The sequence below is a fragment of the Rhopalosiphum maidis genome, chromosome 3 (genome assembly GCF_003676215.2).
Source record: "Rhopalosiphum maidis isolate BTI-1 chromosome 3, ASM367621v3, whole genome shotgun sequence".
NCBI lineage: Eukaryota > Metazoa > Arthropoda > Insecta > Hemiptera > Aphididae > Rhopalosiphum > Rhopalosiphum maidis.
This window is the reverse complement of record NC_040879.1, coordinates 52,232,107-52,252,011: the sequence shown is the minus strand read 5'-3', so window position 1 is coordinate 52,252,011 and position 19,905 is coordinate 52,232,107. Positions and strand designations below refer to the sequence as shown.

Sequence of the window (19,905 nt, the reverse complement as noted above, 5' to 3'; positions counted from 1 at the left end):
TATTAGTAACTAAAATTGTATTATTGAATAAATAAATGAGTATGATTATATATATATATATATATATATATATATATATATATATATATATATATTATCTGTTTATTTCATAATTAACACAATACCTATACTATCTACTATAATAAATATCTCGAATAATTCAGAAACCCGATTTTTTGTGTTTGCGCACATAGGAGGTTATTATGTAATACTTCTAGTTTCCTCGAATATTTATTATAGAAATCTAATATATTTTATGTTTAAGAGGATGCTACTCCTGCATGTGTTGTCTCCATCTTAACATGTACAACAGTAAATTTGCTTTCAGTAGAAGTGATTTTATGCTATAACTTAAATGCAAGAGCAAATTTACTGATTATTAAACTTATAAATAAGAAAATAATTTAGGACATCTTAAAGGCTTTTATTGATATGATTTTAAAGTCAATTTGAGCTACATAAAATACTAAAACTTAAAAATGCTCATAACTCATTTTAAAATTATAATATTAATATAATGCTGTTGGATGCCCTAGATTATATTTTTACCTTTAACTTTGATAATATTTAAATTTACTGTAATATTAAAGCTAACAACATCAAATGGATTTTGTTAAATGCAAATTTGTCATGTTGTACGTTTGTAAGACGAAGACAACACATCTGGGTGTATCATACTCCTAACAAGCTAGGTATTTGTAGTAGGAATATTTATGTATATTTGTATAACTAAAATATATCTATATCAAAAATATCTGTAGTACTAATTAAAGGCCCAAAAGAAGAGCAATCGCCACGTCCCCCCCACCATAAATCCGCCACTAGTTGAAACTAATTTATTTTCGTATAATATTTTGTTTGTTTTCCTGGACTTGTGTAATATAATATTCTCTTCTGGTTTAATAGGAACATGACTATGAATAGCCAACAATGTTAATCCATTTGGCAAGGTCTGTAAGACTACAATTTTTAAATTAAAAAAAATATATCATCTTGGAGAATACATTATGATGATTTATTCTTATTTCAGACATAGTTTATCTCTAGTCTTCGCTGTTCTTAGATGTTAAAATGTCTTTTAGAGTGTTGATGTGGACACTGGTAAGCTTACATAACAGTTTAAGAAATTTATGAATGATTGAAAATATTGGGGTATAACATATTTTCAGCCATCTACAGATTATGTTTATTTTCATTAATTAATTATATTCAGTTTTAATTGCTAATTTTAATTTTTTCAATTACTGACCAAATCATTGTGTCAAGACTCGAGATAAAAAATAAATCATTTGATCACACTGCTCTAGGAAAAAGATACTGAAAACAGAAAAAGAAATTATAGTATATTTAATGATATATTTATTATTATTATTATTATTTACCTAGTAGGTAATTTTAATAATTATTTTAAAACGTAACTAGCATTTCAAGATATCATTATGGAACAGAAGTCGTTCTTTTAAATTGAATATGTACAAATTAAATGTAAGGATTGACTGGTAATTTTATAAAACATTTTTGGTTGAATTATTCCTGTGTGAAAATGGATTTTCTTGATTTATTTGTTTCTTATTTAAGCATTTGAAAGAAATATTGAATGAATTCCGTAATTGTCATTTTCTAGTTAAGTATTAAATAATAATTTACTTAAGAAAATAACTAACAATAGGTATCAAATATTATATTGTTGACATAAGTTACATTGTCTCTTCTTTGTGCATTGGTTAAAATTTGTCTTCAATATTATGTCTGCAGACATCAAATATATCAATATTTTTACCCCGGTTAATCCTAACTGGCCTAATTAGGCGATTTGTTCAAAGTTTCAAATTAATCTAATTTTTATTGTTAACATTTCCATAACTTCTGAGATACTAACACTGGTGATTTCTCGCTTTCCTATGCTTCCCGACTCAATTTCAAATGTACGTATTGTACATTGTAAATTTTTATATTTTAAATAAATAATAAAAAACAACATTTATAAAAAGGTGATTATTTTTCTTATTTTGAATTGAAAAAAAAAATAGCTAAAAATAAATCTGTATAAAGCTTTATGCGCAAACAACTTTATATAAATTTGAACTACGAAATAAAGTGTAAAAAAGTAACTTTTCATGTTGGATAACTTAAACAATTTATTAATAATAAAAAATTACATAAGTACATTAAAAAAACTTTTAAAAATTAATAAGACTAAACATTTTTACTGAGATATAATAAAATAAAATAATATATATACTTAAATTACTTATGCATGGATGAACACACCTGGACCATTTAACTTATAAATACGTTTTAAAATATACATTCCTAATAAAAATTAAAGTATCTAAATACTTTCAACTTTTTTTTTTACTTATTATTACTGCGGTGATCACTAAAATCCGAAAAAAATTTATGCTTAAATAAATAGCAGCTATTCTTTTGAACCAGGTAAAAATATATAAAAAAAATATACACGTACGCAATTAAAACAAATTAAATTAAATATAGTTGAATGAATATTATGTTTTAAATAAAGATAATATTATTTTTCTTTGTGAAACGTAAATATTTATACCTATACAATACTGAAACCTATATATAAGGTACTTCATAGGTACCATCATCTCAAATAGAAATATTATTAAAATTAAAAAAAGCCAAGAAAGATGATTCCACCCACGAGAACGTCCGTGATTTAGCACATTTTAACTTTATACCTTTGTTCTAAAGGTTCTACCGTCGTTAACGTAAGTATATAATCTACTTAATATACTTATATTTATGTATAGTTTATAAAATTGCAGGATCAAAGCATTACATTTTAAATGCCTGTAGCTGTAGGTAATAGGCAGATACCACTACTTATGTATAAATATTATACAATGATACGCGTCTTACTTACGAATTAACATGTTTATCAAATTATGTTATAATATTTACCAAGTTACATTATGCATACTTATGTATCTTATTATATTGCATAAGTATAGTCACTGTAGTATATAATAATATATTAGGTAAAATTTAAAAAAATCGTAAATTACAATTGTTTTTTAATTTTTTTACTAGGTTAACTACCTTGTTATTTGTACATTTTGTTGGGAATTTGAAATTTTTTAAATATATGTATAATATATGTAATTTGCGCCACACAAAACTAAATAAAAGGGCATTATGATATATAATCAGCTGCATCGTCTCGTATCTTCAATAATTGTAATTTGAGCCTATTTTAAAATACTAAACCATTATTTTTTTTACAAATTATCTTATTGTATTTTTAATCATTGATCAATTAAGTTCATTTTAATGTATACATTTCTGGAAATGTATTTAAAAAAAGCATTAAATAAGTACAATTCTTGTTATTAAAAAATATATAAAAATTCAAAAATCAACCATACAGGATGATTCTTTTATCATAAAACACTCATTATTTCAAAAAGTATTCATGTTTTTGAAAACATTTTTTTATATAGTTTCAAGTTGTTTAAAAAACAACGTTCGATTCGTATGTATTAAAATACTCAGAAAATTATTCTGCTTTGGAATATGAAATTAAAACTATGTTGTCATTCAAAAAAGTAAAAAACTTAAAAATATAATTTTTTAATAAAAACGTTGTTTTTTAACAACTTGAAATTATGTAAATAAATGTTTTTAAAAACATGAATATTTTTTGAAATAATGAGTGTACAATGATAAAAGAATCACCTTGTGTAGGAATTTATGTATATTTATTATACTTGCATATTATACTGTGTATTTCCCTAGTAAGTATTCGACAATATTTTGGTCGATACTACATTTTATAATGCTTTTTAAAGGCATTTCTAGTAGAGTTAGGCTGTTACGGTGTTTTTCCTAAGAAAAAAAAATGCGGAATTAATTATGCAATTAGATACACCGAATATGAAATTACCTCGGTTTTTAAAATTTGGCACTTATTATTGCTCGTTTCACTAGGAAGGCAGTCTTGTAAAGATTACTTTTATTTTGTATTCGGAATACGTGTACGAATAAATGGTTAAAAAAAGTATTCATAATACGTGTACTCGAATAATTTTCAAAAAATTTATTTAGAATACATTCTGGAACACTTAAAAAATTATTTGAATACTTTGAGAATACTATTTATTAATACTTATTTTGCTCAAAATATGAATATTATCTACACTGGCAATAACAAATTACCATCAATTTTTATCGGGGTTTTTGTGCTAGTACAGTAATACCATAAACCTTTTGCCCTTGTACTATAAGTTGACTGAGTATGGTAGTCGTATGGCTGTAGTTCCGGCGTATAAAGTATGAACGTGACAGCGCTGATAGGTAGTACATCGTACACCACATGTCCGCACATCAAGTCAACTAGTATAAGGTCTATGTGTTATGGCTAATACTATATTTTTTATTTTTTGACCACTACCTAGGATGATAATTTATAAACTCAAACATTTTTTTTTTCAAATTTAGTATTTAAATATAAAATAAAAATACTAAAAAAAGATATTCAGAATACGTATTCGAATATATATTTTTTTAATGTATTTAGAATAGTATTCAAATACTTTACAAGACTGTAGGAAGGCAGCATATATACCTATCTATATAATCTATAATATATACAACGTTTTGGCGGTCAAATAAATAAATAGCTAACGGCAAATAATAATGTACATACGTACCTACGCAAATTTTCCTTATGACCGTTATACGATTCAGCGAACTCTGGCGTCTCTTAAACGTATCATCTGCTATAGCCGCTATAACTCTCAAGCACCCATTCTTTCGCAATTTCGCCGCTGAGTTTTCTTCGTTATACGATTATTAACGAGGCATCGGAGACACGACCTCGGTGTTAACGGTGTCTTTATTATTGAACGGGTTACCTAGTGGGTATAATGTATTAATAAAAACTACCCTTATAATCTGCTAATAAAATATTACTTACTCTTTTATTTATGAACTAATATATTATACCTAGGTACTTTAGTACTTATACTGATAAGGTACCCGCCTAGGTTATTACTAGCGCTGGGATTTCTACGCATTAGCATATTTTTTTCCCTTTAATCCCAACTCAAAATAAATTGGTTGTCAACTGTTGAGTCTACGATTTGCCGCGTGCCCGCAATAATAACTGCAAATAATGTAAAATCGTAATTCATCTTAATGAAGATTGTTAATTATTGTTTTATTAGCCATAGATATACCGTTTATAAACTGACAACTGACATACTAGCTGGTTATATCAAGTAAAATATATTAGGTTTTATTTTAATACTACTATGATTATGTTAATGAGTTAATGTACACCAATGTTTTTTCGTTACAATACAAATATATAACATAAGTAATTTATTTTATTACATTTAAAATAATATGTTCTTAGCAAATGTATACTTTAATACCGAGGCAATTAGCCTGGTCCATGGCCCAGTTGGCCCAGGCCGTATAGTTCTACCCATGACTGTTAGTAGGCATCTATGACGTGTGCTTGCAGCTAGTTGCTGTATATGGACAGTAAATTGTAAATACAAAATTTCCTATTTTGTGCAACGTGCAAGATATTTTTACAAACGATCTCGAAAAATGATAAGTTCAAAATAAAGGTATGAAATTAAGACAATTTAATGGAGAATTGAATTTTCAAGCAAAGTTTTCAAAACTAACGGTAAAATACTTTAAATAGGTAGATACTTAATTGTATTATTTGCAATCAATATTTTATCTAGTTTCAAAAACGTTGTTAAAATATGAAAAAATATTGAGATTGATACGATGGATATGGTGTAAGACTCTGGGCATTTGTACCTCCAAATTTGTTATGACGTAGCGATTTATCGGTGAATATATTAAGTTGCACATTTTTACATTTTTATGCATTTTGTAAAATGTCGGTATACCTATACAAGTTTCGTGTAATTACCATAGCGTGAAGAGGGTAAAATTTCAAAACTCTTTTATACGCACTCCCAATGCATTTGTCTAGCACGGCAGCCTACTTTGTCCTGCTATGACTATATATATGTATAATGTGTATGTACTCGGGGCGTGTATTTAGGAATTTTAGGATAAAGGCAACACATATTTTGACGCCTCCCCTCCCTAGAAAAAAAAATAAAAAACTTCTACGCCGCGCAATCGCGCAACTGTTAATACCATAGAACACCATGTTATATAAATACTATAGTATTCTATGTCTCTATGGCACACATTTGTTGTGAAAAATATTAATGATTGACGTCATTACGTCAGTACTCAGTATGTAAAATACGAAATAAAAATTTGCCGCCCCTCTTAATCTTTAAAGCTTTGCCGCTCTGGGCAACGGGATCGACCCAAAGCCCCTACCTAAATACGCCCCTGTATGTACTATACCTTGTCCAGTTCTCATGTCGCCGCGGCTATCATTCAAATTTAAAACTAACGTAATAGGAAGACGTCCTTATTAAGTTATCATCATGTAATATTGTCACCAACACAGCTATTGTTTATGTCTACTGCATTTGGGGCGTAACTAAACAATAGGGAAAGATGTCAGGAAAATTGTTTTAAACTAGTCAATCACTTCTCCTATCTCGTGGAATCCCATAATCACAACCTAATCGTTTAGATGTTGCAGGAGTTGCCGAATATACAATTGTAAAATCAGAGAAAGTGGAAAATCTGCTCACAGCCTCGAAAAAAAAAACTATCTTTAGAGATACCACACAATGTAGATTAAAAAAGGGGGGTAAAGAGTATAACAATGATTAAAAAAAAAAAAGGTGTAAAACATTTTAAATGTCATATTTATTATATTTGAATATATTAAACATTGTAAACAAAATAAATTAGATGTATCATGCGCCACACAAAAAACACCAGCCGATAGCGTATACCGTGTCATGACACACAAAGACAACGAATTCGTAAGTTTATAAACGCGTGCCGGTGTGCCGTGAAAAATCTATTAATAGTTTTATTAGTATTTATATGTGTATACATAGATATACGTATATATACAAAATATGCTTCACATATTATATGGACTGGTGTGCCGCAAAAATTCTGTAGGAGATGAAGTGTGCCACACGGTTAAAAAAGTTGAAAACTACTGGTATAATCTATAAAGGCAAAGGCCGTTGGTCACTACACATGTACGTCGATAGATTTTGAATAGGCAACTCAAGTGACGCAACACTTGGGAACACGGAAAACGACCAGGTCCAGGCACGTATACAGGGGGGTGTTTTGGGTGTTCAAACACACCCCAAAATACTTGGGTTTTTGTATGCTTATTTACTTATTCAATTTTAATGTTAATTTTGTTATATCTTTGTTTATATTTAAAAAAAGTATTTTAAGTATACCAAATTTTCATAAAAAAATGTTTGTATACTTATTAAAAAAAGTTCTACATTTCAATAACTGATTTTCAAAAACACCCTCAAAACGTTGTTCTGCGTACGTCTCTGACCAGATCCAATGCCAAAAGAAGGTACATAAACAAGAATATATACATGGGATATGACGTGTTTACAATTTATTGGACCTATCAACGTCCTTATAGTCAAATGACCTGCAAATGAACAGACATTTTGTGGACGATAAAAAAACGGTGGGATGTGAACCATACATCGATTTAATTAATACAAAAAATGATTTCACCGCAACTGTGATAAGAGAAAAACTTACACGATTAATACAAAACGGGGAAATTGGATAACCGCTTTGCTGCGCGACAGGTGTAGAGTAAACTTGTTTGTCGTGGAGTAAGTCACTATTATGCACCTGTGTGTTAAATTCGAATTCAAAGACATTTATCATTGCATACGAAAAACGATATTTTATGATAATAATAATATGTTATTTGATATTACTCACAAAGTAGTTTAATTTAATTATTATAGTAATACAGCATCATAATGCGTAGGTTGAATTAATTTTTCCGAAAAAATCGTACTTGAAAAATATGTCATTGAATATATAATAAAATATTACAATAGATATATATATATATAAATATACGTTAAAATTTAAGTACACGCGAATAATATATTTCAATTACAAATAGATTTTTTTTGTTACAGTCTAAATTACATATTAGAATTAATATAGGATTAATTCATTAGCTACAAAAAAAAAAATGAAAATTGTATGAATGTTTAATTTCAAAACTGGGTATTTTCAAATTATTGTAATTTTAATGAATTTTACTAAAAAAAAAAACTTGAAATGTACTCACCTATATAAATAAATATCGTGACTATTTATATTAAATATTTTTTAATAGCTGTAGTAAAAATCTGTTAAGAACACTAATAGATTTTTTTATCGATACACTCATAGAAGAAAAACTAAAACCAATTAAAAGATGAATATTTCTATAAATAATTCAAAATAAGCCAAAATATTTAGAAGATTATATAATCCATAATAATTAAAAAATGATAATATTAAGTTTTGGTGAAAATTAGGAACATGGATATGCAAAATAATAATAATGGAAGTGATCAATCGGTAGAACGAGGAGGACTGGATGATATTCAAATAACTAATAAGACGTCTAGTGACGATGTCGTGCTCGTTAGCATAATATCGCAATATTAATAACAAGAATAGCATATTATATATTATTATTATTATTATGTATACCACAGATAGACGTGGCTTTTCGGCGCAAACATTAGGTAATGCATTATACACGAATACAATAGGGTATGATGTTTTCCACTTTACAGTATATTTATATTCACTATAATCAAGGCTGGGTAAGTTAACGATTTTTTTTAACTTAAGTTAAGTTATTTTAAAAAGAATCAAGTTAAATTAAGTTAAAAGTCAACTTTAAAAAAAAAGTAACTTAACTTAGTTTAAAGTTAAAATTTTCTAATTTGCAAAAATAAAAAAATCCAGACATATAATCTTGTTAATTAGATAGTTTTTCTTACGCTCGAGAAAATTACCAGGAAAATTTAAAATGATACATCTTAGTACCAATAAAGCTATCAAAAACCGTGTTTTTCTAAAATAAACCCTAAAATTTTGAATTATTCTTGCATTATTTTACAGACAAAAATTAACTTGATTTAGATACTTTTGAATAAAATTAACTTGAAGTTAACACGTTAATCTAAAAAAAAAGTAACTTATTAAGTTAAAAAAAATGTAACGAGTAAATTAACTTAACGTTTTAACTTAATTTTAACTTTTAGTTAATGCCTAGCCTTGACTATAATTATTATACAAATAATACAATTATATATATGTGTGCGTTTGAGCTCTGCACGGTCCGTTATTTTAAAGACCGGATCGTACTTAAAATTTGAGGGAGGGACCGAATTCGGACCAGACCACACTTAAAAGTTCAATAGAAGACCAAATTCGGACCGAACCATGGCTGCGTATTATTTATAGACCGAACCGGACCAGTTATTAAATTTATTCATATAGAGTGGACCGGGGGACCGGACTGCCGGTTCGATCTTAAAACATTTCGGACCGTTTACGGAGCGGACCGTAAGGTTCAATCAATATTAGCTCAGACTGGACAATGATGCGTTTTGTATTACAATAGAAAGATATAAAGTGAGCTATCTATAGTATTTATAATCAATGGTATTACATAAAGATAACTTACTTAGATTTTAAGAACCGCGATTGGGACCGAGCCGAACCGGACTGAACTATTTTCATTTTTTTTTTTTTAAACCGAAAGGGACCGAAAATAATGTATTTTATCTGAGGACTGGACTGAATTACTCTTAAAAAATATTGAACCGGACCATGGTCCGGTTTGGTTAAGACCGGACTGATTAAGACCAGACCACGCAGAGCACTAGTGTGCGTATTGGTTTTTTTTTAGTAATTTATTATGATAGTTATTTAAAATATTTTATCAGTCTATTGTCAATTTTTTTTTCAGTTTGATTAATTTGTCGTGGCCTTAGAATGTTTCTGCGCTTATTATTACCGATTAAGTACTATACGTCCTATAACATATATCTGAGGAGTCACTGGATAAATGTAGGATTGTCGGTAGAGTATAAGGGAGATTATGAATAGAGTTAACTCGAATTATACAGTCATTGAGCTATCAAACGGTAATATTTATAATGTTTAAAACATACTGTTGCCAAGATTTACAATATCGAGTTAAACATCGTTTCCAGTGTTGGGTAAGTTACTTTTAAAAAGTAATCGAGTTACTTTACTGGTTACTCAAATAAAATTGTAATGAAATATTACAATATTACAGAAAAAAAAGTAATTTATTTTACTATTAGTAATTAGTAATAATATGATAAATTTAATTGATTTGTGCGAAAGCATTGCATTGCATTTAATATTAAATTATTATAATAGTAAGTATATCATAATATCATATTTATATTATAATATGTAAAAATAATAATTATTATTAACCATAGAACCGTGTGAAATAAGTGTAAATAAGAAATAGACTTATAAAAATATATAATTAATTTAAATCTTTTGAAAATGTAATTTTAACTGCGGGACAATGTAATAATGTCATTATGTTGATCCTCCGAGGACAATTTGATTCTTTTTGAGATAATTTAATCCATTTTGTAGAAAATACATTTTCCGTGTGTATAAGAAAGTCTCCGAAAGGAAATCATTTTGGATACAAAACGTAGTAATATAATATGAAAAATGTTTAAGTAAACATTCAACATTATTTAGAGAAAAAATGTTCAAAAAGAGTCAAAATATTTTGAAAATTATATCATGTATAGAAATAGTAGTATAAAAAATTGGTCAAAATTAATCAATTACTTACTGTTTTTCGTTTTGAGTTATAAAGCCAATAAGAAAATTCTTATTGTCGAAAACTGGCTTGGCGCAAAATATTCTGTTTTTCTTATAATTAATATATGTTATTGATTTATTTTATATATATTGTTAACCTACATTTGCTATATGAAATTTGTTTTATCTCGTTAAATAGATTTAGCTAATGATATTTAGGAATAAATATATAAGTATAGCTGATAGTATAACATGTGGTATGGCAATGGTTTAAAAACGGTCTGCAGACGGCATAATGGCATAATTAAAAACTAAAATGACGCCTATATAGAAATAACACTAGGTGGATTTGAAAACTTATTTGATTTTAATTTATTTTTTTTTCGTTAAATTCCAAAAAGTTTTCACTCCTTCCAATCATCTAAAAAACCACTGGTGTATATGGATTTTTTGAATCTCGACTTGTAAATTGATTTCATTGAGTTTTCTATCAGCTATTCTTTCTCGCGTTAACGTTAAAAAAAAAAAAAAAAAATAGTAATCAGAAAATTTGCTCGTCTTACATAATATATTATATGTTACAGATTATCAACAGGGTTTCTCCTTAACTTAAACAATACGCGTTTAAAATCTAACATAACTCATACCGATATTATTTAATGTATTATGTAGGTACCCGCCGTATCTGCAGATGATTTCAGATTAAAAATACACTCTTTTATATTATAACAAAAATATTAATACGAAATGAAAAAATATGTACAAATTACTTCAAAGAAACAAGTAACTAGAATAATTCTGTGTATATAATGTAGGTAGGTATTATATTATATACAGTTATTAAGTATCAAAAGAAGATGGAAGATACAAATAATGTATTATCCACGATCCTTATAATTATATAAGCAGAGCTGGCGCAAGTTATTTTGCCGCCCTAATCTGTTGTAATTCGAGTAGTGTCTTAGCTAAAATGCCGCCCATGGGTATTTACTATTTAGACAAAAATTTGCCGCCCCTGCCTTCCGCCGGCCGTGTATATATGTAGCTACTCATCACGGGCGCCCGCAGGAAATTTATCAGGGAGGGGTACAATGAAATCAAACACCAAATTAGAATTACATGTAATCAAATACCAACCCCAAACACTAAAGTACAAATATCGATGAAATGTTTATAAATCAAAATAAAAGTTAAAATCTTCAAAATTCTATTTGAATTCCAGGGGGAGGCAAATGCCCCGTCTTGTCCCCCTCCGGGCGCCCGTGTTACTTATCATTACTCTTATAATTATGCTCTTTTTAATCGTAAACCGTTCTCGGTCCTTTAGAGATTCAGCGACGACAAGCTAATGCCTTATTCAAAATAAGCTATACATCGTTGTTGTTCAATTGTAAAAATCGAAAACCTTAAAAAAACTCATCATCAAAAAAATAAAAATATTAAAATGATTCCGCGTCATCGCTGTCACGATCTAGATTCTAATAAATTATTTATAAATTTAATTTATGTTCATAGATCGACGATTTTTTAAATTTGACAGTTCGACCTTTTTTATTATTGTTATAATAATCGTCGTGATGTTGTAAAATTATAGATTTATATAGATCGCGCCGAGATTAAAATTTCTTCGTAGCAGCGTCACGCTTGTATTATATTTACTTTTTGCTCAGATATTTATACACTTATATGTATTTATATATTATTATATTTGTCTGTTTGCAGACCACTGGAATTCGGTAGGTCACTGATGGCCAACACACACACATTAGATCGTAAACCCGAAAGGTATACATGTTTTACCTATTACATTATGTGGATTGCCCGGTGGTATAGGTCACACGCACCGGCCCATATATTGTCTAAATAATATATTATTTATATCGGGAGTGCGACAAAAAGTATCTCTAGACGCGTAGGGTACCCATAAACACGATAGAAAAAAAGATCACGTACGGCGAGCGATTTCACCACATCTCTGCGGAAGAGTGACGCCCCCGTGCCGTCATTATTTATATTATATTATTATTATTGCAGCAGTTCACGACGTTGCGTTCGATACGTACCTATTGTATACACTGTGTGTATATAGGTAGGTGGCTTACGTATTTCATTTATTTCTTCGTAAAATTTAAAAACACGCGCGGTGGCGTAGCTAGGATTTTTGTCGGGGAGGGCTGATCAATTTTTGTAAAGAACAATCTGACATTTTCGTAGCAATTTTCATAGACCATTAAAAATTAAAATAATTTTTAAATTTTCTTCATATTTCGGGGGGGGGGGGGGGAGGGGGGGGCTGCAACCCACTCAGCCTTCTCTCTGGCTACGCCACTGAACACGCGTACACGGTATATTTATACGTATTATAATAAAATAATATAACGCGCGGCGAGATGAAACATATATCACTACGGGCGCGAGCAATATCACACCCGCGGTATAGGTGTACCGCGTCACTTGCGCGCAGCATCATAATATTGTACCTACCGCGATTATACATATTTTATACGTTTTTTTCTTTTCCACACAACCATATCCATCGACGGTTATATTTTTACAACGAAATAACGCAAAACGAGGGTTTTTAAATTGGGTCACGATGTCGATAACAATATTAATATTCCGCAGCTATAGGCGATGATGATATTGTCTTTTTTGTATTTTCTCACTTTCTTACATAGATACAATATATTAATAAAAATATATTATATTAATACATAGATCGAGGAACCACATAATAATGTATTATATTATGTTTACAATATAATATTATAACAGTATAGGCAGTACAGGTCGATTCTTTTTAAAGGTGTACACGTCTTGTTTCTCAAAAAGCAGATGAGCTTATGTCAACGTTTTGGGAAATATTTTTTCGACTAATAGAAAAACATAAAATAAATATTTTTTTTTTTATCCCTAATCAGAATATTTTTCTGAAAATGTCAAAATTAAAAAAATCGGATAACAAACGATTAGTTCGTAATACATGGCCTTAAGTGGGCGCCTATTTAAAGTTTTGATGAACAGAGTATAATAATATAGCTGCAGTAGATTAACATATGACGGGGCACTTCTGCGTGCCAACCCGCTCCGCAGTTATCAAAAATTTAAATACTATTATAACTATATAATAGGTAACTATATAGTACTATATTAGTTACTAAGTAGTTACTCATTTAAAATTCGAATCTTATACACTGAAATCCTCGAAAAAGTACCTATTGCGCTTCGCGGAAGGAATAATATTAAATTAAAAATGTACCACCTACATTCAGTGTCATTCGATAAAGTGTAAAATTCTTCTTTTTTTTTGTTTAAAATTTGGTTTTCTAATGACTTTTAATGATATTATTACGATGATAAAAAAAAATATTTCCAAAAACGTTAATAACTTTAGGGTACACACGGTTGTGTCCGTTTTAAGAAATCAACCTGTACATACCGATATAATAGCAGTATCATATATTATAGTGTATATAGTAAAACAATAGAAATAAAATATATTTCGAAAATCCTTTTATAATTTTATATATTCTGATATTCACACACTTATAGGTAAGGTAGACTTTTACACAATAATGGCATAAAATGTAATATTATTATAGTACAAGTTAAAATAATAGGTAGGTATATATATATATATATATATATAATATTAACTTCATAATATTTACATAATGATTTTTCGTATAGTTATATTTAAGAAAAAAAAATGATAATAATAATAATAAATGAAAAAAAAAACTAAGTACACATTCGTCTATAATTTTAAAATAAATCGTTTCGTATTTGTAAACGATATACATTAATATGTTTATCATATATTATATATAACGATCAAAATAACAAAAAAAAAAAAAAATATCAATAATAATACTTATCTATCGAAACGTAGGTAAATAATATAATAGTAATAATAATACATTTATTTATAATTTATATAGTCTAATAATATATATTATGTTTTCAATAATACATTTATCGTAATATTAATTTATTATTATAATATAGATCATATTTGTTTGGAACATAAACTCTTATACACGTAGATACACAATAATCAAACAATATACATAATAATATAATATATTTATCTTATAGGCTAACACATTCATATAATCATATTAGGTACTATATATATATATATAAATATATATTATAATTTTTAAAATAATAACGTAACGTAACATATATAACATATATATATATATATAGTTTTATATAATAATAATTTATCAATATTGTATTGTTAACCTGTACAGGGCAGCCTCGTATTACTATAATATATAATGCAATATACATCATAATATGTTTGTAGCACGCCCGCCGCTTAAAAGACATATTATTAAAAAAAAAATGTTTAGGACGAAACCGAAATTACCCGAAATTCGAAGACGAAACGAAACGTTACCGTTTTCGGGAGGAAGGGGGGGAGGGGGTAGGCGAGGAGGGATTGTTTGAATCGTATATATATATATATATAGCATATATTATACCCATCCGCCAGCGCGATTACCTATAATTCTGTAAAAACGGTGAGTTTTCGCAAACACTATTGTGTATATCGATGGCCGTACCATTATACAGAGCACACGTCACTGCACTATTATTATGTCATCGAACAAGTCACAAAACGTATGAAATCGATGAGTCGGTGAGCTTCGTCGGTTTCAGGGTTTATTTTTATTTTCATTACATCAAATGTTGTATAATATTAATATGAAAACGGTTTTTAAAAGTATAGGTGGATATACCATATGTACCACCTATACGTATCACGGTAGGGCTATATCTAAACGGACGACAAAAAACACGCCGGGTACACACGATGTGATAATGTAATGTATTCAAAAACAAACAGAATTCAATATGAGCACTGTACCACTGCAGTATATATGTGCACTTTGTTTAACGGCACTTTAACGTTAAATCTCGGGTAAAAAGTAGACACTTACATAATAGTAGTCCGTGCACGTGTGCACCGCTCCGAGCCATCGATATCCGTCGTTCGTATATCACGGAATACCGTATATTTTCATATCTATGTGTATATATCGGATAGGACTGCGCGCTTCTGCCTACGTCGAAGTGCGCATCATAATATAACGAGCGGCAGACGGATCGCCCGCGAGCACACCGCGATAATTATGCTATCATATATATATATATATATATATCGTTGTTGCACGATTTTAAGTTAACAGTGATGGAACCGGTAGAAGAAAACAAAACAAACAATGATTATTAGTATTATTTGACGGCGAGTCGCCGCGGGGTCGGGACGGGAATGGAAGTGGCGCGAAATTCGGAGAGATAGTAATAGTCATATACCTATATGTATATTACACGCGGGAGAAACGGTGTCTCTCGACCAGACGTAGTAACATCAGCTACAACAGTCGGAACATGAATCTGCACCCCGTCAAAACACTGCGGGGACCAGAGTGCAGTATAGTAAAAAGTCGAAGACTCGTGGCGACAACGTGTAGAAAAGTAAAAAAGAAATATATATATATAATAATATATAGAACAACATCAAACTCTAAAATTTTACTTATCATTATTTAACCATTAATAATTATCAACAGAGTATATCATATTTAGTTTTGATAAATCTAGTGTGGTAATAAACCTGTAACCAGAACGATCCGCCTCTGTATAAACAGTACAGCAATACGGATTAACATTGACTTTACTTAGGATTTAGGCACAGCAAAAACGTGTTTATCATCGTCGGCGTGGTAACAACGACTACTATGTGGGCATTGTCGAACTGCACTCGTTAACCAAACCGAAATGCCGGAATCGCATCACTCCGCGGGTTTAAAAAAAGCTTATGTTCGGATTGCGGCGCTCGATTCCATATAGGTAGAATTTTTAAATGTTTTTTTTTTTTTATTTTAGTTGACAATATTCCAAGACCCGTAGTGTGTGTATGTGTGTGTGTGTGTGTGGACCGAGTGCTACAAAAACACGTGACTGATTTAGAAATAAACGTAAAATCGTAGCTATTTATTTATTTTAGAAAAAAAATGTTTGTATATTTCATTGTTTTTTTTTTTTTTTTTTTTTGTTTAATTGAAGCCGTGTGCTTATAACAATGTAATTATTGTTATAGTTGAAAACAATATGCTTATTGAAATATAATATTGCAGTTAAGATACGAATTTATTATTCTTTCGACCGTCAATTGATATTCGTTAGTACATATAGGTTTTATATTGTTTAAAATCGATGATTATAGGATAATATAATAATATGTATATATTATATAACGAGTCCAATATTGTTCTTTTCTGCCTCGAGTGCATTCGACCTTACCCACATAATCGTGATAAAATATTCAAGGACGGCGCGCGTACCTACATTTATTATATCATATTATTTGATTAGGATTCAAAAATCTATTCGTATAATAGTGCGGGGACATACAAACGAGAGCCGTATCATCTGTGCGCAGTGGCGGGTTTCGATATCGCAGATAAACGATAACGGTTTTTGTCGATATTATATATTGTATTGTCGTGGCGATTCACGACGAATTCGTATTAAAGTCCAACAGAAATTTGGTTTTGTCGTTTATCATACCTATAGTAGTATACGATAAGGTGTAGTAGGTTTATGTATCGTGCAATTCCCGACGACATAGAGAAAAAAAATAGTATCACTACCAACGATTTTTAAGAAAACGGCTAAATCTCAGTATAATAAGCGTTTCTCACAATTAATACCGTTTGTACACTTTGAGTGATGAAAAAAAAATTGAATACATATATTTTTATGTGCTAACGAGTAAAAAATAAATAAAAAGTATTGAATTAATTAAACGCCGTATGACGTATATTATAAAAAAATAGACGTGTTCAATAATCGAATCGGTCGGGTTCGGATAACGAAAAGAAAAACGTTAAAAGACGTAAAGCAGTTAAATGTTCGTGTTAGTGACGCGTTCTTACCTGTCGACGGTTTAAAGGCAATACAGCATTATGTTGTTGCGCAATTGAATTTGTTTTCAAACTCTAACCGTTTTCTATCGTTTTTCCAATCGTCGGAAACCACACGACACAGTATAGGCACACAAACCATACGATATCGTGTAATAATTGATCGTCGCACCGGCCCTCGCAAGACAATCGGCCCGGCCGGTATGATCGATAGGGGAGGGGGGGGGGTGGGTCCTCGTGGCTCAACCCCAGGCGGCTTTATTTACCGTACAATATTATTATTATTCGTGTACAATAACATCATTAAGTATAGCCACGATGGCATTTAGGGGTGTTTTGTGGAACTCGATTTTTTATTATACTATTGATTATAATATAACTGCAGTTCGAACCCTGCCGATTTTTCAAAAACAATTCAACCGTAACAAGTTTTAAAACGCAAAAATAGTAGTAAAGAAAACACTTAAGAAAAAAAAATATAATAATAATTAAAATCAATCTCCTGTGTGACGCGTGCACTCGAACTGTTTGGACATGGCGATCAAAATGTTCGAACGGACATTGTTCGAAGTTCTTAGAAAGTTCGTCGTGTCCGAAGAGTCCGAGAGACGATCACTACATAATGATATTTCTCATACAGATAAAATAATATAATTTTTACTATTACACGGATGTCACCGTTCACGCAACGATGGTCATATACACACACACAGCGCTATAACTTATTTAATATAATATAATACGACTATAGTTCATCAGCCTTTGTTGCGCCGGACTACTCGACCGGCCGTTCAGACGTGCGTGGCCAGCGTCTGCCGCTTGGCCACGCCGATGTGATAGTTGGGCCCGACGGGCACGGCGGCGGCGGACGGCCCGTGGACGGCTGCGGCGGTTTTCCGCTTGCCCTTGCCGACCGCGCTGTACGGCGGCGGTTCGGGCCGGCCGTACGCGTCGTACTTCTGCTGCACCGGCCGCGGCGGTTGCGCCGGCCACTGCGCCGACGTCGGCCGCAGGTACGGGTTGCCGTACGCGGCCGAGTATTGGAGCAGCGTGGCCGGGTCGCCGCCGGTGGACGTCCTGGAGGCGGACGCGTCGGACGGCTTGGGCGACGGCGACGACGACGACGACGACGACAGGGCGATGACCGTCTGCGGCGGCGGCATTGGGTTCAGGTCGTACAGCCGGTCGGCCGCTATGTAGCCGTTGTTGCTGCTGGTCGGCCGGTCCTGCGAAGAAAACATAAAATAGGTAAAGGACGAGTAGTGAAAATCGCCGCATCTCACGTGCGCGGGCTCGCCGTGCAGCTGCGTCGTTTGTCGCGGCCTTTCCTGCAGAGTACCTCGGCCTATATACGGGTCGAGTGCGACTTTTGGACGCGGCGCGGCAGACGACGCAGCTCATCCCGGTGAGCCCGGTTTAATTACAATTATTCGTCATGCAACGGGGGTTCTCAATCGTCGGGTCTGGGATTTTAACTTATTAAAAATGAATAAATCACAAGATCACAACCCCCTCTTTCGCCCAAAAATGCAAAATATACATTTTTAAACGTATTTTTCACGATAATACGCCCATCAATTGCTATAATAAGATAATCGGCGTTTCAAACAATTTCATTCAATTTTATGTAATAAACACCCATACATCATCATCATCATCGCGTGGTGTCATTTTTGTCGAATTCACACGCGATTAAAAGATTTATTTATTTATTGTAAGTATTTGTTTTTTCATATATTTTTAATTAAACCGATTTGCGTCGTAACCTTGTAAATATTGTTTAAGTCAACGATTACAAGCTATACCACCTGCAACTACACTATAGTATTATGTGTTGTTATAGTGTCGAGTTTAAACGATTAGTCGACGTTTTCGTATTTTATAATTTAATTCGATCATATCTCGACTGAAATATTTCGAGAAATCGAATTAACTACTTATAGACTTTAATTTTAATTTTTTCTTACCCGACCACGTTCGAAATATTATTAATTTTTAATTCGTCTGCGTAACTCGAAAACATCATAATTACCAATTATGTTATTAAATTATTTTTGGCTCACGATATAATTATATCAATTAAAGATTCCAGATAGTGTCTCGCGCGCGGCGCGCGTTCCCGTTAGTTCACTTTTTTTTTTAATTAATATATTTCCGTATGCACTTACGATTGTGCAAAATTAGTACTGCGCGGTGTTAGACAGCCGCTCTATAT

At 31.0% G+C, this 19,905-nt stretch overlaps 1 protein-coding gene across 2 annotated transcripts in view; it reads right to left on the bottom strand.

The window, feature by feature from the left end:
* Positions 1–14,942: 14,942 nt before the first annotated feature.
* Positions 14,943–19,905, bottom strand: part of LOC113557202 (irregular chiasm C-roughest protein) — a 209,240-nt gene continuing 204,277 nt past the window's right edge. Inside the window, exon 10 of one of the 2 annotated variants that reach the window (XM_026962585.1) lies at positions 14,943–18,916. In XM_026962585.1, coding sequence (XP_026818386.1) covers positions 18,482–18,916 — 435 coding nt within the window. In that variant the 3' untranslated portion in view covers positions 14,943–18,481. The remainder of the gene's footprint in view (positions 18,917–19,905) is intronic. The other variant, XM_026962583.1, reaches the window with a different exon arrangement.